Source organism: Coregonus lavaretus, assembly GCF_964263955.1.
Source record: "Coregonus lavaretus genome assembly, chromosome: 20".
In the NCBI taxonomy this organism is placed as follows: domain Eukaryota; kingdom Metazoa; phylum Chordata; class Actinopteri; order Salmoniformes; family Salmonidae; genus Coregonus; species Coregonus lavaretus.
The window spans coordinates 31,490,873-31,515,491 of NC_140007.1; the positions used below are offsets into that span (position 1 = coordinate 31,490,873).

Genomic DNA, 24,619 nt, shown 5'->3' on the forward strand with positions numbered 1-24,619 from the left:
AGTCAAATGTATGTACAGCAAGACATTTTGTATTCTATTTTATGGTACATATTAGAAGATTTTAATGGAGTGATTATTGTTCTATTTATACAGTTGGATTGTTCAGTTCTGGACTGCTCAAGCAGAAAATGTTTATATATGGGGCTACATGAAACTGAATCAGTTTCATCCCCTCTGAAGAGGATGCTATCTTGACAATTGCGATGCTATCTTGGCAATTTTATATTAAATATAACATTGAAAGTTTGTGTTTTATTAGGTAGTGAAGCTTCCTAACCTGTAGGGGGGAGCATTGTTCAATTTGAGTTGCTGTGTTGCCATGTTGTGTGTGTGGCCCAGATACTCAAACCACACTAGACATCACATGAAGGTCTGCAATTGGTCCATTCCATTCATTTTATTGAGTGAAATTACAAATCATGTATTGGAAATTGCCCATTATTTTCAAGTATTTGAAAAGGTATTGAAATTTGAAAGGTATTGAGTTGAAATGCTATTGAATCCTCTCCACCCTTGATTGAGAGAACAGTCACTAGCAATTAATCGAGGATGATCTTCACCTGAACAAAGAGATCATGACATGTCCTGATGTTTGATGCTAAATACCAAATATTAGATATCTTTGTATCTGTCTTACCCCAATTATTTAGGGTGTGACATCCATTAATACGTTACGTTTATTGTAGTCATTTCTACCTAACATAGTACACAATGTAATATATATGTATGAATGTAATATATTGTATCTCTGCCTCTATGCTTGACAAGCATAGCCTACATTTAGAGTAATGAGAGAGCACTGTTTTGGGGGAATGTATTTATTTATAATCTCTATTTCTCTGTGATAGCCCTCACATAGTAGGTGACTGTGATCATGGATGTCATGCAATGCATGTTGTATTCTCCAAGACAGCACAAGACTCGCCTGCCCATGTGACTACTGCCTCAAGGTTAACCTGTTACTATGGAGACAAGCCCACCAATGAAAATTCAGCAGACGGGTTGCGATGTTGACTGTAAGCTTTTTGTTTTAAGGGTGACCTATTTTTTTGTACAGCTAGTCAGACGCAGACCCCTCTGTACACACACACACACACACACACACACACACAGACACACACACACACACACACACACACACACAATATTTTGACATACCACCACATTTGAACATTTATTTTTGGGAAATGCATGTGTTATTAGATTGTAATTATGGAATAAAGTGAATGGTAGATTATCATTGAGGAAACAGTCACCCTTACTTACATCTATTTAAATTCCCAATCTGGCCCTCATACCATCATGGCCACCAAATTATCCCCAGCTTCCAATTGGCTCATTCATCCCCCTCCTCTCCCCTGTAACTATCCCCCAAGTCATTGCTGTAAATACGAACGTGTTCTCAGTCGACTTACCTGGTAAAATAAGGGTAAAAAAATAATAAACATCTACTTGAATGCAACTTTCTCAATGCCTTAATAGCCAATTAAATCATGTTTTCCTGTGATAAATCTGTAGCATGATTGCAGAACCTTTGTCTTCCATTAGTCACCACCAATGTTTTTCAGAGCTGCCTTTGGTTTCAGGGCAGTTTGATATTGATATATATTATTTTGCCTACTACGGCTGTGTTTATACAGGCAGCACAATTCTGATCTTTTTTTTTCTCAGTAATTGATCTTTTGACCAATCAGATCAGCTTTGAAAAAGATCTGTGATTTGTCAAAAGACCAATTAGTGGAGAAAAAAAAGAACAGAATTGGGCTTCCTGTCTAAACCCAGCCTGTGTTTGATTTGTGACATTAATCTATGGCAATGCTTTGATCATGATGTTGTAATAGAAATAATAATAATAATAATAATAATAATAATAATAATAATAATAACATCTTAACAGATCATGAACAGCACATATGGTAAAGAGTCCAATGGAGGGGCTGCTTTAGACTATGCTGTGGTCTATTGAAGTTAGCTGGCATGGTTGGACAAATAATGATTAACTTCTGGTGGAGTTAATCCTGTCTAATAAAAGGCACATGAGGTACATATTTATATATACAGTGGGGAGAACAAGTATTTGATACACTGCCGATTTTGCAGGTTTTCCTACTTACAAAGCATGTAGAGGTCTGTAATTTTTATCATATGTACACTTCAACTGTGAGAGACGGAAAATCACATTGTATGTTTTTTAAGTAATTAATTTGCATTTTATTGCATGACATAAGTATTTGATCACCTACCAACCAGTAAGAATTCAGGCTCTCACAGACCTGTTAGTTTTTCTTTAAGAAGCCCTCCTGTTCTCCACTCATTACCTGTATTAACTGCGTGGGGCATCAATGATCATGAGGAAGGTGAGGGATCAGCCCAGATCTACACAGCAGGACCTGGTCAATGACCTGAAGAGAGCTGGGACCACAGTCTCAAAGAAAACCATTAGTAACACACTACGCCGTCATGGATTAAAATCCTGCAGCGCATACAAGGTCCCCCTGCTCAAGCCAGCGCATGTCCAGGCCCGTCTGAAGTTTGCCAATGACCATCTGGATGATCCAGAGGAGGAATGGGAGAAGGTCATGTGGTCTGATGAGACAAAACAGAGCTTTTTGGTCTAAACTCCACTCGCCGTGTTTGGAGAAAGAAGAAGGATGAGTACAACCCCAAGAACACCATCCCAACCGTGAAGCATGGAGGTGGAAACATTATTCTTTGGGGATGCTTTTCTGCAAAGGGGACAGGACAACTGCACCGTATTGAGGGGAGGATGGATGGGGCCATGTATTGCGAGATCTTGGCCAACAACCTCCTTCCCTCAGTAAGAGCATTGAAGATGGGTCGTGGCTGGGTCTTCCAGCATGACAACGACCCGAAACACACAGCCAGGGCAACTAAGGAGTGGCTCCGTAAGAAGCATCTCAAGGTCCTGGAGTGGCCTAGCCAGTCTCCAGACCTGAACCCAATAGAAAATCTTTGGAGGGAGCTGAAAGTCCGTATTGCCCAGCGACAGCCCCGAAACCTGAAGGATCTGGAGAAGTTCTGTATGGAGGAGTGGGCCAAAATCCCTGCTGCAGTGTGTGCAAACCTGGTCAAGACCTACAGGAAACGTATGATCTCTGTAATTGCAAACAAAGGTTTCTGTACCAAATATTAAGTTCTGCTTTTCTGATGTATCAAATACTTATGTCATGCAATAAAATGCAAATTAATTACTTAAAAATCATACAATGTGATTTTCTGGATTTTTCTTTTAGATTCCGTCTCTCACAGTTGAAGTGTACCTATGATAGAAATTACAGACCTCTACATGCTTTGTAAGTAGGAAAACCTGCAATATCGGCAGTGTATCAAATACTTGTTCTCCCCACTGTATATATATATATTTTTTAAAGTGAAGCTTAGAGAAAACTAATAATTTTTCAAAGTGCCACTTTATTACAAAAGTATAAACTTGACTGACATTTTCATGAATAGTAATCTTGATATAAAACATTACAATCTTTTGCATTTTTAGCACTTAATTACACGCTTTGAGTACAAGACCCTGTAGTCTGATTAGCAAACACACAACATTAGCTGCCACATAAAACTTAGCTGGGCTTTTCAAAGAACACACCATAACTTAAATGGCTTGGAAAATTTAAACAAAAACACATCAAATTTCACATTGTAACATTGCTTTACAATTATGTCACCAGATAAGTCATTCCCAAAATACAACCAAACATAAATAGTAAAAGATAGATTTCTTGACACCAATGATATATTTATTATTCTTTCTCTTTTTGTAACATACGCACGTACACATTGCATCAACATACAGAATAATAACCACATTATGTGCTGGGTATATTTGGTCAAATGAAGTTCTTTAGTGTCCAGGTTGAGAATACATTTTGAGTTATACCTCTTATACGCTCCTTTACAATATCTCTGTTGTATCGTTGTCATTTGTTGTCACTGCACTGTTGAATTTTTTATTTTTTATTGAGAGGAGATAAAAATGTTAATCAGTGGAGTGATGAGATAGCTACAGAGAGTTTGTTCATGAATGCTTCACCTGCGTTCAGAGCTTAGGAGGGTGAAATCACCATCGTGAGGCAGAAGCAGTATCTTGATTGATCCACAGTTTTGAGACTGAGGATGGAGCTATTAGATTTGTGTAAACTTTACCAGTATGCTCCCTTGACTTGATATGGCCCCTGTGGTTCAGATAGTAGTATCCTCTCCTCTCTGTTGAAAATGAAGGCAGTGATCAACTTGACAGTAACGATTGCCAGAGATTTCCAGTAGCCAAAGCTATCCTGAATTAGAATGACATTGTGCTCTCTAAGAGAAACAAAGCAACATAATAACTAAACAATCAACAACAGTAACAAAAAACAAACCGTTCTTCGGTACCACATGACAGTGCTTGATTTTTGTTTGTTAGAGTTTTTTTTAGCATGCAACATTAAGCAGGCAAAGTGCAGGAAAAGGACTGACAAAGTAAAACACTTAATTTACAGATGGTAGTGGAGACAGACCATGTGATATGTAACAAATGAAAAGGGAACATTATCTGGTATTTTTATCTGTGAATATGGTCAGAATTCTTTGTGTTTTTTAGGAGGAATGCCAAAATGTGTGCAATTTAGTTCATTATTCTCTCATAATTTGACTCTTGGTCCCTGAGCTTTCAAGTCTTTTGATTAATATTTATTTATTTTATATTATTATTTTAATTCCTTCCTGAATCACACCTCGACAAACTTGGGGGAAAGGTCTGCCATACAGAGACTAAGTGCTACATCGGGAGTAAACTGAAAGTTGTGCTCGTTCCTAAACTAGGGCTCCAGGATTGCCAGTACAATAACACTGTTTTAACCATAGAAATTAATTATATTTCTATGATTTTACCCACTAAAATGGGTGAAGAATTTAGGCAATTTTCCCTGTAATTGTGCTATGCACATTGTTAAAATAGTGCTACCATCCTACAGATTTCTCTGTAATAGTTTTGTGCTAATTTCTCATCACTACCTTTGGATTCAAGATAGGGGCTTGACCCAGCCAAGGACTTTCTCTTCAGCCCGTTAACCACTGACCAACCCTTTTGCCCTAGGCTCTGAAAGGCAGGAAGTTATGACTGTAATGTAGACAAAGTGAGCATGAGAGGGGCTCAACCAGCTCTCCCTGACCGAGGTCTTCTTTTTAAATGCTGGGAAGGAGGTAAGAGGTCAGGTAGGTCACAGCCTTAGAGCCCAGTGACATACATCTCCATGCCGTCGTTGAAGGTGAAGATGGTAGTGGTGCTGGAGGTGGCAGTTCCGCCCTGCTTCAGTTCCCCAATGCTCTCGTACAGGTTCTCCCCAGGCAGCAGCAGGGCTTTGGCTGGATGGTGCTGTAACTTGGGGGTCTGCTGTGTGGGCGGCGGCGGGGGAGGCTGCTGCAAGGGCTGCTGGGATTTCTTCCTCCTGGGCCTGAGTGTGGCACAGGTGTTGGGAGGCCGTTCGGTTCCTCCAACTCGCTTCCAACTGCCACCACCTTCCATAGGCTCATAAGTGGGGTCGCACTCCTCCCCCGTCTCGATGGACTCATAACAGTGGTCCTCCAGAGTGGCAGAGGCTCCTCCGACGGGTTTCCCCTCCTGCGGTGCCCAGGTCTGGGGCTTGACCACCACACTGAACCCCCCATCTCGCTCCCGGTCCCGGTCGCCACGCCCCAAGGTCCGGAAGCCAATGTTTGCTGGGGGAGACCCAGGAACAGCTCTCTTCTTCTTGCCTGGTTTGCACACCTTCGAGTACATCTCTGCAACCTGGAAACCACACAGCACAGGACAACCCTCAGTACTAATCAATCTGATAGACAACATACACACCTACAGTACTTTGTAATGACATACATACTCACCAAAGCAGTGGAAGGCTTTATGTTCTCTCCACTGTGAGGACTCTGAGGGCCTAAGGGTTTGTTTTGGAGCATGGTGATGTCATCATCCTCTGGAGGCTTCCATATGTACTGCTCTCCATTACCCATGAATACTGCCTCCTTCCAGCCAATCAGAGAACAGGATGAATGGGTTGTCAACGTCACATATGATTAAGATGAAACACAACAATAAAACATAATGCTTTTGTACAATACTTGGCGGACTGTAATGAAAAGTTCTGTTTCAGGCTTACTGTTCAAAATCAATTTTTTCTCCCCTCTGCTAAGGAGCATACAAGTCAGTCCTTAAAATGGGGCGTGAGAGAGGAAATGTGCGCCAACATACATATAAATGCATTTCATTTGCACTCTAAACATTACAATGAAATGTTTAGCTCTTAACAGAATTACTTGAGCTGCAAAGAGGCATCAGGAGAAATTGAGTTAGATTCAATGCTCTCTAGCGGCTGTCTTGGGACCCAGCATCTATGACAGATACTGCACCTCCTAAAGAAGATGCATGCTCATTTATAAACCCTCAGACAGCCTTGCAGGCATGAATGTAGGAAGTATCCAGATTCTAGACCATTACAGTAGCTTAATGCCAGCTGTACAGTTGTAAATGATTGGAGCACAGGGGATACTAACCAAATGAAGAATAAATTATGTATAATAAAACTAGAAGTAGACGAAGTAGCACATCTCATGGATTTCAACTGAAAGGTGCAGCTTGCTGTTTGAATGACAGTTGTAAGCAGCCCCATTGTCTTTCTGCAGGGATAATGGTCTGTGTTTCAATGGATTGCGTCATCCATATGGCATTGGGCCTGAGAGAGCAGCACTGGGAAGAATTCTAAGTACAAAACAGAATCCTATACAAAACACAAACACACACAGACACAGCTTTTAGTAATACTTGTAGGGAACTGCAAGGACATGTACAAATAGGCAGGATAATGCAGTGAAATTAATCAACATTTCTACACAGATTGCCTTCATCAAGGTCTGACTTTGTCAAGGACTTCCTACATGAACAAACTTGATCTTTATCATTCTGTACCATCAGCCATTTCTCTACCAACCTTGGGGAAGGTGGGCAGCTTGAAAGCATCCACGTTTTTCCGGGGCATCTTCATGCTGTGAGGGTGTTGAGGGTGTGGCGGAGGTGGCGCAGGGTGTGATGGTGGGGCGTGGCGGGGAGGCGGCACCGGTGCCTCCCCCATATCGGTCCCGCTGTCCCTCTTCTGGGGGACAGCCTTGTCCACCTTCCGGAGCTTCCGGACGCAGGCGTACTCTGCAGTCGTCTCCGGGGGTTGTGGATGAGCCATAGCCTGGGGCATGGGCTCAGGCTCGGGGAGCGGTTCATTCAACCCATCCCCGTCTAGATCAGGGGGGGCAGGGGTGTTGGCTGGGACGGCCGGAGGGGCTGGGGTGTCTGTCTCTCCGGCCCTGCCCACTATGGCGTAGAGGTTGTTATCAGGGCCACGCTTCGGGGATGAGCGTTGACCTACCTCAGAGTAGGTGTGCTCCCCATCCTCTCCGGTGCCAGAGGGGATCTGGGGTAGCGTCCGTCCCCCGGAGCGGAGGTCGGAATTGGACCGGCGGCTGGGCAGAAGGTCCATGCTAGCCGGACGGTTCTTTTTAGATGACTCTGCAGGACACATGGAAACCAGAAAGGTTAGCATTCTTTCACACCTACAGTATATGAAAAAAAGCCTTGTAGAAGTTGTAAGGATCGTTGTTTGTTATGTGGTGAATATTTCTACAAACTGAGCTGAAGAGTGACTCTCTCATGCCTAAGAGTTCTACTCACTTTTGCCATTGCAGTTTAGCTTGTTCATCTCACCGTCCGACTTGCTGATGGAACGGAGCTTTGACTGCCTGAGTATACTCTGGCAACACACAAACAGATGAAAGTTTTTATCAATTGCTTGTGAATGCTAAATGTATCCATGTTTTACCTAAAGTGTTAAATGTGGTTATTGGAGTGATCTCTACGACTCACCATGTCCATCAGCCTGTGTTTCCCACTTTCACTGGAGACATTATGCGTTTTTCCCTTCCTACAGTAAACACAACAGTTAATGTATTATAAACATACAAACAGCTGTGTCCGTGTGTGTGTACGTGCATTCGTACAGGTGTTATGGACGTCACGCTGCTTGCTTAGCGAGTACCACTTCCTCCTGATTCGGCTCACACCGAGAGGCTCCAACCCAGGACCTCTGCCTTGCTAGCACACGTGACCGCCCTCATTGACAACGTACCAACCGTTTGAGCTATCAAAATATATCTAATTCGATAGCTCCATCGGCAAAATTACAAACTAGCTGTGGAGTGAGTTTACGGTACGTTCTTAACTCCGTTACTCATAAATGTGTGTATATCCATGTGTGCACATGGTCATCATCATTAACTCGTCTCACCTCTGGCAGCCCACACAGAGCACCACGATGAGGATGGTGACGATGAAGGCTGAGGCAGCAGCGATGGCACCCAGCAGCAGGACCTTGCCGTAGGTAGGAGACGTGAAGTTCAGCCCGTCCTGCATGGAGGCCATGTGGGAGCGCTGGCGCTCGCTCTCTCACAACCACACACACACACTCACCACACACATACACACCACACACGTAGGCGCCACAACCTCCCTGGGATCTGCTGAGAAGGAGAAGGAGAGGAAAGAGACGGGTTGTTTGTCATACAGATCAACTGGTCTTATTTAAGCACACAGAATGAAATGGGGAGTTGGGGCAAACATATAATTCAAATAAAAGGAGAACATGTTATGACACACAACAGTTGCTTCTATTGCCCTATTGCTCCAGTAACAAACAAACAGAAAGACAGGAATTTACAAAAGGTCAACCACAGCATTTCTTTGTCCTTCTCATTTCTGTCGCTCTTCCTCTCCATTGACTGTCATTTACCCTGTGGTGTCTTTATCTTCTTTTGGGCTTGTTAAGGATTTGGGGCATTTTTGATCTTCGCTTTCTGTCAGATCCAAAAACATCAGGTACCTAACCTGTAGTGTCCAAAGAGCCCATAGTTCTAGATCAATATCAGTCCCAGCAATGGAATATCCAGATTCAAATTTGTGCTGGACTTATGTCTTTGAAACGACCACAGTGTAGTCTAAACCATACCAGGGACCATCCTCACCAGGACCTTTCCTCCACAGATATCAATAATCCCTAAAAGACAACAGTTGAAAATATGCTGATATATTTGTTTGTTTAAGTCTAATATAATTCACCCCTGTAATTATCATAATTTGCCCCATGTGTTAATCATTCGGTCACAACACCGTAAATATTAACAGAGTCAATGAGTCACAGCGAAGCTAAAAATACTGCAATACAGACAGACACAGGAACAGAGAGAGGAGGCACACATTGTTATCTTATTCCAAAACCAAAGAGAAGACAGAGAACAGAGGAAACCATATTTTCTTTGATTTTTTTTTTGGTCCTCCAAGCTTTTTCCTCTCTCAGTGAAAGAGATGTTTTAGGTAGGCAGTTTGGTTCAAACAATGAGGACAAGTCCTTATCAGGATTGTTTAATGATGCCCTCCAAATCTCCAAGGGACATCAGATATGCAGATGTGTTTCTGATATAACTGTGTTGGGACACTCATCAAGGTCTTGTCACGATCGTTAGAGAGAGTGGACCAAGGCGCAGCGTTGCAGGCAAACATACTTTATTTAACGAGAGTAAACACTCGAACAAAACAACAAACGATACGTGCAGTCCTACGGTACAGACCAAAAGGAACAAACCAACTGGAACAAGATCCCACAACTATTGTGGGAAAACAGCCTGTATAAATATGGCTCCCAATCAGAGACAACCAGCAACAGCTGACACTCGTTGCCTCTGATTGGGAACCACTCTGGCCAACACAGAAATACAAAACTAGAATCCCGACATAGAAACACAACACATAGAATATACACACCCTTGCTCAACATATAGAGTCCCAGAGCCAGGGTGTGACAGTACCCCCCCCTAAAGGCGCGGACTGCGACCGCGCCTCAACATAGACCAAACAGGGGAGGGCTGGGTGGGCATTCCTCCTCGGAGGCGGTTCCGGCTCCGGGCTCGCCCACCACCCTCCAATAATCCCCCCGTAGCGCCCCTGGTCCGGTCTGGCCCCGCTGGCTGGAGCTGGACTGGACATCGTAGGAGCGGATTGCTTAAGCTCCGGTGTGGAGCAGCTGACCGGTACCTGACCAGGCACCGGTGACCCAGGCACGGGTTGTGCCGGACTGACGACGCGCACCCCTGGCTTGGTGCGTGGAGCAGGAACGGGCCGGACCGGGCTGACGATGCGCACCCCTGGCTTGGTGCGTGGAGCAGCAATGGGCTGGACCGGGCTGACGATGCGCACCCCTGGCTTGGTGCGTGGAGCAGGAACGGGCCGGACCGGGCTGACGATGCGCACCCCTGGCTTGGTGCGTGGAGCAGGAACGGGCCGGACCGGGCTGACGATGCGCACCCCTGGCTTGGTGCGTGGAGCAGGAACGGGCCGGACCGGGCTGACGATGCGCACCCCTGGCTTGGTGCGTGGAGCAGGAACGGGCCGGTACGGGGCTGACGACCCGCACCCCTGGCTTGGTGCGTGGAGCAGGAACGGGCCGGACCGAGCTGACGACGCACACCGTAGGCTTGGTGAGAGTGGCAGGAACAGGCCGGGCCGGGCTGGCGACGCGCACCGTAGGCTTGGTGCGAGGAGCAGGAACAGGCCGGGCCGGGCTGGCGACGCGCACCGTAGGCTTGGTGCGAGGAGCAGGAACAGGCCGGGCCGGGCTGGCGACGCGCACCGTAGGCTTGGTGCGAGGAGCAGGAACAGGCCGGGCCGGGCTGGAGACGCACACCGTAGGCTTGGTGCGAGTGGCAGGAACAGGCCGGGCCGGGCTGGCGACGCACACCGTAGGCTTGGTGCGAGGAGCAGGAACCGGCCGGGCTGGGCTGGCGATGTGCACCGGAGGCTTGGTGCGAGGAGCAGGAACAGGCCGGGCCGGGCTGGCGACGCGCACCGTAGGCTTGGTGCGAGGGGCAGGAACAGGCCGGGCCGGGCTGGCGACGCGCACCGTAGGCTTGGTGCGAGGAACAGGTCGGGCCGGGCTGGCGACGCGCACCGTAGGCTTGGTGCGAGGAGCAGGAACAGGCCGGGCCGGGCTGGCGACGTGCACCGTAGGCTTGGTGCGAGGAGCAGGAACAGGCCGGGCCGGGCTGGCGACGCGAACCGTAGGCTTGGTGCGAGGAACAGGAACAGGCCGGACCGTACTGGGAACACACACCACTGGCCTTAAACGGGGATCAGGAACGGGCCGGACCGGACTGGCAATACACCTCAGTACCTCTCGCCGTGCCTCTACAACTTCCTTCCCTCCTCTCACCAATGGCTCCCGTAACCCGGTGGCCTTCTCTCCTCGTCTCCCATTACGCCCTGTGGCAGCCTCCTGCTGCCCAGTCGCCCATGCCGTGTGCCCCCCCCTAAAAAATTTCTGGGGTTGCCTCTCGTCCGTCCGACGACGACACTGTTGACGCCGTTGCTCCTCTCTCGCCAGGGCCTTAATCTTAGCCCATGGCCCTTTGCCCCCGAGCATGTCCTCCCAGGACCACGATTTGCCCACCTGGGCCATCGCCAACCTCTCCAGCTCCTTTCCCGGCGCTTCCTCCCATGTCCAGGCCGCCTGCTCCTGGACACGCTGCTTGGTCCTGGTATGGTGGGATCTTCTGTCACGATCGTTAGAGAGAGTGGACCAAGGCGCAGCGTTGCAGGCAAACATACTTTATTTAACGAGAGTAAACACTCGAACAAAACAACAAACGATACGTGCAGTCCTACGGTACAGACCAAATGGAACAAACCAACTGGAACAAGATCCCACAACTATTGTGGGAAAACAGCCTGTATAAATATGTTTGCCTGCAACGCTGCGCCTTGGTCCACTCTCTCTAACGGTCGTGACAGGTCTACTCATCAGTCACTCATTTTCACAAAATCGGTTTAACTTATTGAACTACATATTTACAGAAGCAAACATATTCACCACCAATGGTTTGAACCAGCAACCCTCAAGGTACAAGCCTATTTTGAAACAGGTTCCCAAACCTCTTCTCGCAGATATATTCATTGGAGAATATACTGTAACACTCTTCAAACGTTAGGATTCATATGACTTACTCCACTCTGGTCTACAGTACAGTCTAAAGTCTATATACCCTCAACGTTCATGACTTCCCCAGTGCATAGCCTCTTGTTGACCAACAGTTGAGGCTGAGTAGGTACGGTCTCAATTAGTACATGGAAGGAAAGAGGTGGGGCGTGAGAGAGGTTCAACTTTGCCTCTGCATGTGGCTATTGGGACATCTGTGCTTCTGAATATATTCATGCTAACTATGGAGTGCCATAACCTGGCATGAAAAACATTTGACATTTAAATCCTCAGGTCACACAGGATGCTGAGGTACAGTATAATATGCCTTGCTGTCCTTGTTAACAGTACAACATTTGTTTAGGCCCCACTACCCCCATCTCCTCTCAAACACTGGTTCAGACCATCTGCTAGGTAATTAGTAGGAACAGTATGTCCAGTTTCACAGGTGCTTTTCCCCTCTTCAATTAACTCCTACTAGGTTACTCCTATTTCCTTCTCTCTTTCACACACACAAACACACCATTTTCTCCACTCACTGTCTGACATCCCTATCTCTCAACCATCTCTTCAATTCGACATAATAGTACATTGTCTCCTACAAACAGAGAGCTCTGCACTGAATCCTGTTCCAGTGTAGAGGAAACAGGTGGGGAGGTGTGTGGGGGTGGGGGGTTCCCAACATATGGAAATTCCTGAGGGAATTTCACCACCAACAGATACTGTATGCATGTTTCTGCCAAGTGTTGATACTGTATCTTTGAAGCATTTATCTTATGTCCTCTTTGGGATTGGGAGTAGATAATTGGTGGAATGCACACACATTCTGTTTTCACTTTAGCCAGAAGAGTGTCTATGGTGGTCAGATCAATTCAGTGGCTATGGGACCAATGAGCAAATTTGGTATGCACTAACATGGTTTGTATTGTAGCTCATTAGCATACTAGTGTGGTGATCCAAAATGGCTGAAGCAGCTCAGCTAAATTAGCCTTAGCCTTACCATCGCAGTGTGGTGTGGTGGTGGTCTGTACAGCGCTAGTAGGGCACATTTTTACATTGCAAATGATGTGGGAGAGAATGTTCTGATTCCTCCAAAAATATGGTTTCATCCAAACCGCATTCAGCTGTCCTCACAAGTACGATACAGAGTGCTCTCAACATAAATAAATCCCTGGTTGATATATATTAATATAATTTATTAATAAATTATATCACACTACAGTAGAGCAACAGCCAACCCCTACATACAGGTCTTTTGGCAATGATCGTACAATACGTTGAGGCAGGAAACATGCTTCATCACACCTCTGTGTTACCTTTCTACTTAATGGACTTACTTATTACAGTGCATTCGGAAATTATTCAGACCCCTGGACTTTTTCCACATTTTGTTAGGTTACAGCCTTATTCTAAAATTGATTAAATTGTTTTTTCCCCTGATCAATCTACACACAATACCCCATAATGACAAAGCAAAAACAGGTTTTTATAAATTTTTGCTAAATTATAAAAAATAAAACACTTAAATATCACATTTACATAAGTATTCAGACCATTTACTCAGTACTTTGTTGAAGCACCTTTGGCAGCGATTACAGCCTCGAGTCTTCTTGGGTATGATGCTACACGCTTGGCACACCTGTATTTGGGGAGTTTCTCCCATTCTTCTCTGCAGATCCTCTCAAGCTCTGTCAGGTTGGATGGGGAGCGTTGCTGCACAGCTATTTTAAGGTCTCTCCAGAGATGTTCGATCGGGTTCAAGTCCGGGCTCTGGCTGGGCCACTCAAGGACATTCAGACACTTGTCCCGAAGCCACTCCTGCGTTGTCTTGGCTGTGTGCTTAGGGTCGTTGTCCTGTTGGAAGGTGAACCTTTACCCCAGTCTGAGGTCCTGAGCGCTCTGGAGCAGGTTTTCATCAAGGATCTCGCTGTACTTTGCTCCGTTCATCTTTGCCTCGATCCTGACTAGTCTCCCAGTCCCTGCCGCTGAAAAACATCCCCACAGCATGATGCTGCCAGCACCATGCTTCACCGTAGGGATGGTGCCAGGTTTCCTCCAGACGTGACGCTTGGCATTCAGGCCAGAAAGTTCAATCTTGGTTTCATCAGACCAGAGAATCTTGTTTCTCGTGGTCTGAGAGTCTTTAGGTGGCTTTTGGCAAACTCCAAGCGGGCTGTCATGTGCCTTTTACTGAGGAGTGGCTTCCGTATGGTCACTCTACCATAAAGGTCTGATTGGTAGAATGCTGCAGAGATGGTTGTCCTTCTGGAAGGTTCTCCCATCTCCACAGAGGAACTCTAGAGCTCTGTCAGAGTGACCATCGGGTTCTTGGTCACCTCCCTGATCAAGACCCTTCTACCCCAATTGCTCAGTTTGGCCAGACGGCCAGCTCTAGTTAGAGTCTTGGTGGTTCCAAACTTCTTCCATTTAAGATTGATGGAGGCCACTGTGTTCTTGGGGACCTTCAATGCTGCAGATTGTTTTTTACCCTTCCTGAGATCTGTGCCTCGACACAATCCTGTCTCGGAGCTCTATGGACAATTCCTTCGACCTCATGGCTTGGTTTTTGCTCTGACATGCACTGTCAACTGTGGGACCTTATATAGACAGTTGTGTGCCTTTCCAAATCATGTCCAATTAATTGAATTTACCACAGGTGGACTCCAATCAAGTTGTTGAAACATCTCAAGGATGATCAATGGAAACAGGATGCACCCGAGCTCAATTTTGAGTCTCATAGCAAAGGGTCTGAATACTTATGTAAATAAGGTATTTCTGTTGTTTATTTTTCGCTTTGTCATTATGGGGTATTGTGTGTACATTGCTAAGGATAAAAAAAAAAAGTCAAGGGGTCTGAATACCTTCTGAAGGCACTGTATATATTGTATACTGTGTGTAAAACGTGTCACAAAAGTGTTAAAGACAGGAGAGGTAAAAAAAACCCTGTAACATTATAAAATGTAAAAGATTTCTCACCAGAATTCAAGTGTCTCTGACTGCTTTCAACACCCTCCCCAGAGTTCACCTAGAATATGTATTTTGTAACACTCTCACCAGAATATCCTGAAACACTGAAATGGATCCACAAAGACATTCTATTCATTCACAATTCTGACAGATTCCAGTGTAACTACATCTAAATCGCATTGAGAACAGACCACATATGTAGAGAGCAAGGGTAAGGCAAGAGGAAGAGAGGAAGCAGAGTAGGGCTGGAAGGAGGGTGAGGAAGAAAAAGAGAGGCCGGAATATCAGCGTGTGTGTGGGAGTTCTGTGGCAGGTGCTTGAAGGAGCTGAAAAGCTGATGATGAGAAGAGGCTGTCATTTCCAGAGTCTCTCTCTCTCTCTGCTTTCCCCCTAGGTTCTTAGGCAGAATGACGCCTCAGCACTGCAGTGTAATCTCTGGCCCTGGAGCTCTTTCTCTAAACCAACCAATTGGGCGTTGCGCTCCGAGCAGAGCAGTCAAATGGCCCTCCACCAGAGGCTCCTCTGCTAAACAAAGCCCCTCTCTCCAGCCAGAGAAAATCCCCTCATCCTATGGCACTCTACTACGTGTTTAAACCCCTAACTGTAAATGTTCATTCTTCTTCTAATCTGATCCTTCCCCATATCCCTCACTCTAGACATCCCCTTGTGTTGCCCTACCTGTCTGGGTGTTACTGTAGTGACTGGCCATGATGTCGGGGTATAAGTGAGCTAAGGAGAGGACATATGGTGTGGGTCCTTGAGAGGCCATAGAGACAAGTTTTAGAGCATGTTGAAGCACCTCTTTATGCATACATTGTGTAATTATGTCTGAATCTGTTTTGTGAAGAAAGGGGGGGGGGATAATCTGCATAGTCTGGAATAAGGTACTGGGATGGAAATCTTAAAAAATGTGGCTGTGCTTGTCTACCTACCATCAGCCCTTAAGCATCATATGCAGTAAAGATTGCCCCCTCATGGCTGGTTGCAAAGGGCCCACTCTTTAAAACAAAATCAAAGTCACTAATAAATATGTTTCTACCAATACAATACAATAGCAATGTAAAGAACGACTGAATCATTTGGCATAGAAAATCCTAGTAAGAGGGTGAAAGCTTCCACCTTAGTGTCTGACACTCACACTCTGTGATTTGCTTCTTATAGCCAAGAAGGAGATTAGATAGATAGATAGTAATTAAAACATGTCACCTCTCCCTCTCTCCACCTCGCTCTCTCTCCCCCTCTCTGCCCCTCTCTGCCCCGCTCCCTCTCTCTCCCTCTCTCCCTCGCTCTCCCACTCTCCCTCTCTCTGGGTGATTTCTATCCTATCAGTTGAGCACAGGGAAATAAATTATTACAGGATGTTCCTTTAGTTTAAAACAAATAAGAAAGACCAACTGAAGCACGCAATGCTCCAGTAATATAATCCATAGACAATTAAAGGAGTAACAGCAACACCTTAGAGTTGGTAGGCTAGGGTTACCCTAAGGAGTATACACACAAAGGGTATATGTGTATCAAAAAATATACATTTTAAAATCATTCTGGAGGTTCCAAGTCATTTGTGTGGGCTTATTTCACAAGTGCCTCCAAAATACTGCTAATGGCAGTTCTGCCACTTCTTTCGGGTGTCAAGAACAGTGAGTGGACAGAGGTAATTATGTTAAGTGACTAAACCTCTGTGCATCAAACTAGGAATGTTTCTGGAAACTTTAGGTAGCCTAACGTTCCAGTAGAATTCCCATTGATCAGTCTTATTGTTTACCAATACAGTCAATCAATACACAAAAACATGATCACATGATGGGCCCTAGAGACATAGCATGATGCCAAATGATTGCATTTTACTGGTGGTCATCACATCATCAAAACCTTTCACACACACACACACACACATACTCATATGCCAACAGATTTCATTGTCTCTATTCTCTCTATGTCCTCAACTGTCCCTGGCCATGGCAAGCATAGCAGCACATCTGCTTCAATTCTGATCAATCAATTGGGAGAGAGCAGTCCCACCTTTTATCTGAGTCATTCCAGCCACACACACACACACAACACAGAGCAAAATGACCCACAATTCAAAACCCATGGGTCTGTGTTTGTGAGTGACTGACTGAGTGAGTGAGTGAGTGAGTGAGTGAGTGAGTGAGTGAGTGAGTGAGTGAGTGAGTTAGTTAGTAGTTAGTGAGTGAGTGAGTGAGTGAGTGAGTGAGTGAGTGAGTGAGTGAGTGACAGACAGACAGACAGAAAAGAAAGAAAGAAAGAAAGAAAGAGATTGTATGATCCTGTGATGATGTGAATGATGTGAATGAGGTCAAATGCTTGCTTGCAATAATGATTAACCATTTTAGCACTGAGTGAGGGAGAATATTGTCTGAGAGCATTCTCAGTTGCGTGTTTTCACCCATGCATATGTGTGAGTATTGGATGCCATAAAGACCTATAGACTTTATAGGCCTACTACAGGAAGCTGCTCATACACTGGCCCTGTGGTTCTTCTCTCCCTCCATGGCTCTGAGCTCCAACTAATATTAATTTGACTGCACCCTATGCTGCTGACAAAAGCAAATCCCAAACCACCTTCTCCTTTGATACATTTTATCCTGTAGCAAGCTCAAACATATTTATTCTCCACAAGTAGGCTACACACGTAGGCTACACGCGCGTGCGTATAGAGAGAAGGGGTGTTAAATGTTTCCTAACCATCAGTCCAGTAGCATGATATGTGCGCCTATAATGATTCGCGCCCTTACCTGCACCAACCACAACACTCTCATAGGCTGGGTTTTAACGTCTCATCGAGAACTCCGATAGCTGAAACTGCGGTGGTTCCGGAGACAACAGGTTAGAGCCCAAACACGGAGCAGGCATGGCACACCATGACACTGACCATTACAGAGAAGACTGGGTGTGAACAGAGATCCCGCAAGGCGAATTTGGCAGTGCGAAGGCATTTGTCAATGAATGCCATCACCAAAAAGGTTCAAATCGATGCAGTGGTGTGTGCGTGGTTTCATTCACTGTCTGACTAAACTTGGTGCTCTCTATTCGTTTACCCCTTAGTCTATGGTTCCTTCCATAATTAAAACATTTCCAAAACATGTCAAGATCTATGTGAAAAATGAGGTCAGCAGCTTGCAACGCACACGACAAAGACCCCCATTACCAATTTTTGAAGGAGGGGAGGGGGCAGAAAACATGAATTGTATCGGTCTAATGTTAATTATCTTTCATGATTCACAGAGGCCTCTTGAATGCTAGGCATGCGATATCAACGTAGGCTACACAGAAACGTTTCCATATTGCTCGCATGCAGTTTCGCTGATAAATCGGTTAATTAGACATCGAATCATAAAAGCCAAGCAGTGCAGTGACATTGTGGCTGTTGCACACGTGTCTGCTGTATTGTATGTATGACCACTAGAAATTATGGTAATGGTCCTGTGAACAACACAAAGGAAAAAATCGCGCAATGCTATGTATTATGCTGACCAATCAATGATAAAATGGCAAAATGTGAATAGGCTAATCAAATGTATGTCAGCAAAAACATCTAGAATCTAATTATGTATATATATATATATATATATATATATATATATATATATATATATATATATATATATATATATATATGAGACTCTCTCACATGCTGACAGACATGCTTGAGGCAGAGCATTGTGCCAGGAGCTAATCTCATACTCACTCAGCTCAGAGATTCCGGATGCGCGACGGCGCGCAGCATCCACTTCGGTCGGTTCCTTCAAATTCTGCTTCCACTCGGACCATCCACTCCCCACTAGCATAATCAATTAAAGGCGATAACCGGAGCTTCTTGTGTGTGAGAAAACATGAGCATAATGCATAATTGCATTTGGCATTTTTTGACACCTCCGTCCACCCCCTGTGAATGCGCACCCGTTTCCAAAGCGAAAAGCAATGCAAGCAGACAGATTAACTATTTTCCACTGTATCACCTGTGTTGTATCGAACTGTCAGATTTTCCTCCACAGTTTCTCAAGCCCCCTCCATCTCTCTACACTCTATTCCTCGCTCAGCTCAATGGTTGAACCATGTGACGGAGAGAACTGGAGAAACCCAATTATTAATTTGTCTTTTGTTTCTATCTAGCGCCATCCCTCGGAAGGACGGAGAAGCGAATGAGTGCATGGAGACTGGAATAATATTTAAATCTAAACCATCATACAGATGTGGACGTCTGTGGTGTAATAGATGACCATGTGTAGACTAATAAATGTGTAATAATTATGTGTTGAGTGGTATTGATTTGTAATCACCATGGTAAAAAAGGTTGGTTGGTCAGGCTAATCACATCACTGGATTTAGAAAACGAATAGGCCTATTATTCAGTAGCCTATTTTACTGTGTCACAGGTCACTAAAAGCTGGAGTATAAAATAAAAGCCGTATGAAAAAGTGTGCCCTCATCAAGGTGATTCCAACCCGGCCTATTGAGTGCAGCTGTCCTTCAGCATCACCCAAACACACGCACAATGACGTGCGCAGGTTTCCCTATGCTCGCGTTTCCCTGTTTGGCTTATAGCCTACATGAGGGATTTCTATTTTTAGTAGGCGCCTACTTCCACGGCCCACAATGTGGGAACCAGTGGGTTCCTCTGGGCCTATGGAATGTTTGTAAATGACCACAGATGAGGGTTGCTTGAAAGTTAACAATTTTGGGGGAAAGAATGGACCGATATTTGTTTGTCCTGTATTTGAGAAAATATCACGGAGACTATTTTTTATGGGTCTTGTGCACAAGTAGGCTACTCAACGTGTATGGCATTGTCCCTTCTAGCAGCACCACCACCTACTGGCGTTTTACACTAGTAGTGTAAAGATCCAAGCGTCCTTAGCGCCACACCTACCGGAGCATCGGAGTAGGGCTTTTACTATGCCCCCTACCCTCCCCCTCGTTGTAAAACAGACCTTACGTGTTTTCCATCTCCGCCAGTTTTATTCCACCACCGCAAACCACGACACGTCCCCACACCAGAGAGCTTGTTTGGATATGGGACTATTACATTTGCCCCTCTGAATTTATTAAAAGTCATATTGCTGTTTCGATTCGCGTATTTGAAACCCGTTTACGCAGAGAGAATGGGGTGCTGTTCAGGACGATGTATGCTGATCTTCTTCTGCACTCTCCAATTGGTGAGATCATTCTTCTGTGATGATGCTATCTCTATACATACTTTCAAAACACACCTGCTACCATTGCCTTGCTTTACTTCTTCTCTTCAATGATCACTGACACTTCTGCTGGTTGATGTTGTTGAAATTGTAAACCGGTATTGTTTATTTTTTCAGAATGAGGAAACGTGGTAGGTTAATTTTGCAATTTGAGATATTAACATGTGTAAATTATAGCTAGTTCCCACGACTCACGAAACCCAAGTCAAAGACTCTCTTATTTCCATATCCAACTAAATTGAATTAAACAATTTTGTAGTATAATTATGTAGCCTGATAGTTGGACACATAGCTTATAGTTGGACACATAGCTTATATTTGTGTGCTGAGAAAAACAAATGTAAGTTGATTAATATTATATAAATATTACGTATCAATCAAACATCAATTGATATACATTTTTAACTAGCCACGATGTTTTATATTCATGCTAATTTATTGAGTGTTGTTAGAGTACAAAATATTCATGTTTATCTTGCTAGTATGAGTTGCCTATGGGGAAAGGGAGCCAACCCCCACTCTGTCTGAACCTCAGACTTTGTCCCCGCCCCTTCTTCTCACCCTGCCCCCCTTTTGAGTGATTGAGAAGGCGACCTCAGAGGACAGAACTCATATCCCTGCTCTGCCCCTCTCCATGCAACATGCTTTGTCCCCCGTGGCTCAGTTACCTTGACAACCCAGAGAGAGCAGTCAGCATGGGGGAAAAATATGTGCAGTGGATTCTTTATAGGGTATATAGGAGGGAAATGGTATATAGGAGGGAAATACCCATGTAACAGGTCACAACACCATCATCCATCTCTCATCGATTCAGAACCAACTGTTTAGATTAGAATCTCTGAAGAGTCTGGACCCAGTGAGTGGATGACTTGATAAGATGCTTTATCATGCATAATACATGTAATAGAGTTTCTTAACCCCCCCCCCCCCCCCCCCCCATCTCTTTCTCCCTCTCCTGCTCTCTCCCTTTGACACCCCAGATGACAGCATTGGAGAGGCAGGCTTTTGACTTCCTTGGGTACCAGTGGGCTCCCATCATTGTCAACTTCCTGCACATAATTATGGTTATCCTCGGCCTCTTTGGCACCATTCAGTACAGACCACGCTATGTTGTTCTAGTAAGTCACATCTAGGCCACACTACTTTTGTGTTAATCTGCCCCCACCTTGTAATCAACATGGATAATTCAATGAAATGTGTCAATTCTTCATAGAAGAATGGAACTGTGTTGAAGGCAAATCCATTTGTATAACTATTGTGGAACAGCATTGGCCACTGTTTCAATTGCGTCATGTATAATGATTTTCCTCCATACAAATAGATAGACATCATGTGTCTAAAATGCTCATCAAATATATTTTCATCCCTCAGTACCTGCTGTGGACATTACTGTGGGTGGCGTGGAATATCTTTGTGAGCTGTCTCTACTTGGACCTGGGAGGCCTTTCCAAGGTATTGGTCACTAATATTCAGTCCCACCATCAACTAGCCTAATATATTTGCTTTGCCTTGAATTGTGTGTTCTTTTGGCACTGAATCAATCAGTCTCTTTTTTCCCAAACAATTACATACCATAAACATGTTATCATGAACAACACATATGCTGTGTCACTGCAGGAGAGCGAACTGCTTTCTCTGGGTGTATCCTCACACTCTTCATGGTGGAAAGACAATGGTCCAGGCTGTGATGACAGGGACCTTCCTGCCACTAGATGGCAGAGTCTGGAGAGCCCAGAACTCATCTCTGCTCTGGGATGCTGGCTGGAATATCAATACATAGAGGTCCTGCACTGCATCGTACAACTCCTAATCTCTGTGAGTTCTCTCTCTCAGGAGAGGTGAAAAAACCTGTAACATTATAAAATGTAAAACATTTCTCACCAGAATTCAAGTGTCTCTGACTGCTTTCAACACCCTCCCCAGAGTTCACCTAGAATATGTATTTTGTAACACTCTCACCAGAATATCCTGAAACACTGAAATGGATCCACAAAGACATTCTATTCATTCACAATTCTGACAGATTCCAGTGTAACTACATCTAAATCGCATTGAGAACAGACCACAGATGTAGAGAGCAAGGGTAAGGCAAGAGGAAGAGAGGAAGCAGAGTAGGGCTGGAAGGAGGGTGAGGAAGAAAAAGAGAGGCCGGAATATCAGCGTGTGTGTGGGAGTTCTGTGGCAGGTGCTTGAAGGAGCTGAAAAGCTGCTGATGAGAAGAGGCTGTCATTTCCAGAGCCAGGTTCCCAGAGCTGCTGCCTTGCTGTCTCTGTCTGTCCACCTCCTCCTCCCCACCTATTTCTCTCCCTTTCTCTCTCAGAAATAAATTCAGTACGTACCAATGTGGTGTTCTTCATTGTAATGTAATGTTGAACTTGTGGTCTCTGTGTTTGTGCCTACAGCTCTTGGGATTCGTCTACGCCTGCTATGTGGTCAGCACCTTCACAGAGGAGGAGGACAGCTGTAGGTGAATTTTCAAAGTGCATTTTACACATGGTTACAACAAACAAGAAAACACACAATTTAACACACATACTGGAGCAGATACTAAAGCATTAAGTCACAGCCACATAAATGTAATACTGTCAAGGCACCCCCCCCCCCCCACACACACACACTTTTTACTTATTGTAATCATTATACCCTTTTAATTTGGTTCAAACTGTCTAGAGCTTAAAAGCTTCCATCGAAAAAGTACATTGATCAAGTTAGTGTTGCATCATTATATATTTATTCATATAATTCTGTTTTCTTTTTCAGTTAATTTCATTGGTGGGGTTCATTATCCATCTAAACCGTCACCGTTGTACTTATAGTGTTCAGAATTGGGCTGTAAGTACCATTACTTTCTCAGGGGGAACAAAATCATACATATTCGGCACAAACAGTGTCATCCCAGACCATACACACGTACATGTGTTTTTATATTGTAGTACACTCTTAGAAAAAAGGGTTCTTCGGCTGTCCCCATAGGATAACCATTTTTGGTTCCAGGTAGAACCCTTTTGGGATTCCAGATAGAACCCTCTGTGGAATGGGTTCACCATTTTACCCGAAAAGGGTTCTACCTGGAACCAAAAGGGTTCCTCAAAGGGTTCTCCTATGGGGACAGCCGAATAACCCTTTTACTGTAGGTACTAGGTAGCACCTTTTTTTCTGAGTGTATTCAATATGTTTCTGTATGAGACTGTGCAGTTACCTTATTATCTCGCTATCATGTTTTGTTTTACAGACTATAAGTAAAGGGTTGCAAGTGGGTTGAAAATGACTGACAGGCAAGGAGGGCAGAAGAGGTACAAGAGATTGGAATACTTACTTTGGAAGAGTGAGATCACATCTCCAGTCAGTGAAACAGAAGACATTCCCACAATGGTCACAAAACATAATTCCTCTGCCTACCAGCACTCTTAATGAATACTAAAGTAAACCAGCAGGAGTTCTCTGTTCAGTGCAGTTATGGTCAATACTAACTTAATCCCAGATCTGCAGAGGTGGAAAGAGTACTGAAATATCCTACTCAAGTAGAAGTACTGTTACTTTAATGACATTTTATTCAAGTAGATGTAAAATTACTGGTGTAAAAAAACTACTCAAGTAAAAAAGTAGCTAATTTAAAAAGTACTCAGAGTAAAAATAAATGAGTTACTTTTCAAATAAAAACATTGACCTTGATAATTAGCTAATTTCACTATGGTTAACTGAAAGTTGTTACACGTGATATTTTCCATGCATTATATTTAAAAAGGAAGGGAGGAAATGAATGTACAGTAGGAACTAAGTTCAGTGCAACAAGGCACATCTGCATGTAAAAAAACGAAGGATTTGTCAAAAATATACTATTAACATAAGAAAATAAAGTAAACTTTCAAAGCAATTAAAATGTATTGATAATTTAAAAAAGCAATACAAAATAAAGGGCCTAAACAATAAAGTTGCCAGACTTCAATATACTTCAGACATGTCTAATTCTTTCACCCATTCAATCCCTCATCACCACTTTGTTACTTGTTACTTGTCCATGGGACCGGGTGACATTCCCTCACTCATTCACTCACACACACACACAAACTCCCTCTTTCACTCACTCACCAGGGGTGGAAAGAGTAATGAAATAGTACTGTTACTTATATTACATTTTACTCAAGTAGAAGTAAAATTACTGACTTTGAAAAATACTAAAAGAAAGTACAAGTACTTGGAAAAGCTACTCAATTACAGTAAAGAGAGTAGTTGTAATTAGTTTTACATCTCTGCATATTTGTTTGTGTTTTTGCCTGCTACATTGTCATTGTCAAGTTGTTTGGCATGACAATTCCTAGTTGGCAAGAGAGCAGAAACAGACTGGCACCCAAGCTAGGTCAATCC

General features: G+C 44.2%; 2 protein-coding genes across 2 annotated transcripts; one reads left to right on the forward strand and one right to left on the reverse strand.

Annotated features, from left to right (window-relative positions):
• Nucleotides 1–5,236: 5,236 nt before the first annotated feature.
• LOC311147440 (uncharacterized protein) lies at nt 5,237–8,470 on the reverse strand (the record flags this gene model as incomplete). Its single annotated transcript, XM_084184138.1, has 6 exons — nt 5,237–5,797; nt 5,893–6,030; nt 6,993–7,561; nt 7,757–7,802; nt 7,916–7,973; nt 8,337–8,470. 6 exons carry the CDS (start codon nt 8,468–8,470, stop codon nt 5,237–5,239), a joined length of 1,506 nt encoding a protein of 501 aa, XP_084040264.1.
• Nucleotides 8,471–20,161: 11,691 nt separating this feature from the next.
• Nucleotides 20,162–23,070, forward strand: LOC311147683 (sodium/potassium-transporting ATPase subunit beta-1-interacting protein 3-like; the record flags this gene model as incomplete). Its single annotated transcript, XM_084184438.1, has 6 exons — nt 20,162–20,215; nt 21,235–21,372; nt 21,626–21,706; nt 21,872–22,069; nt 22,657–22,717; nt 23,015–23,070. 6 exons carry the CDS (start codon nt 20,162–20,164, stop codon nt 23,068–23,070), a joined length of 588 nt encoding a protein of 195 aa, XP_084040564.1.
• Between the last annotated feature and the right edge of the window lie 1,549 nt (nt 23,071–24,619).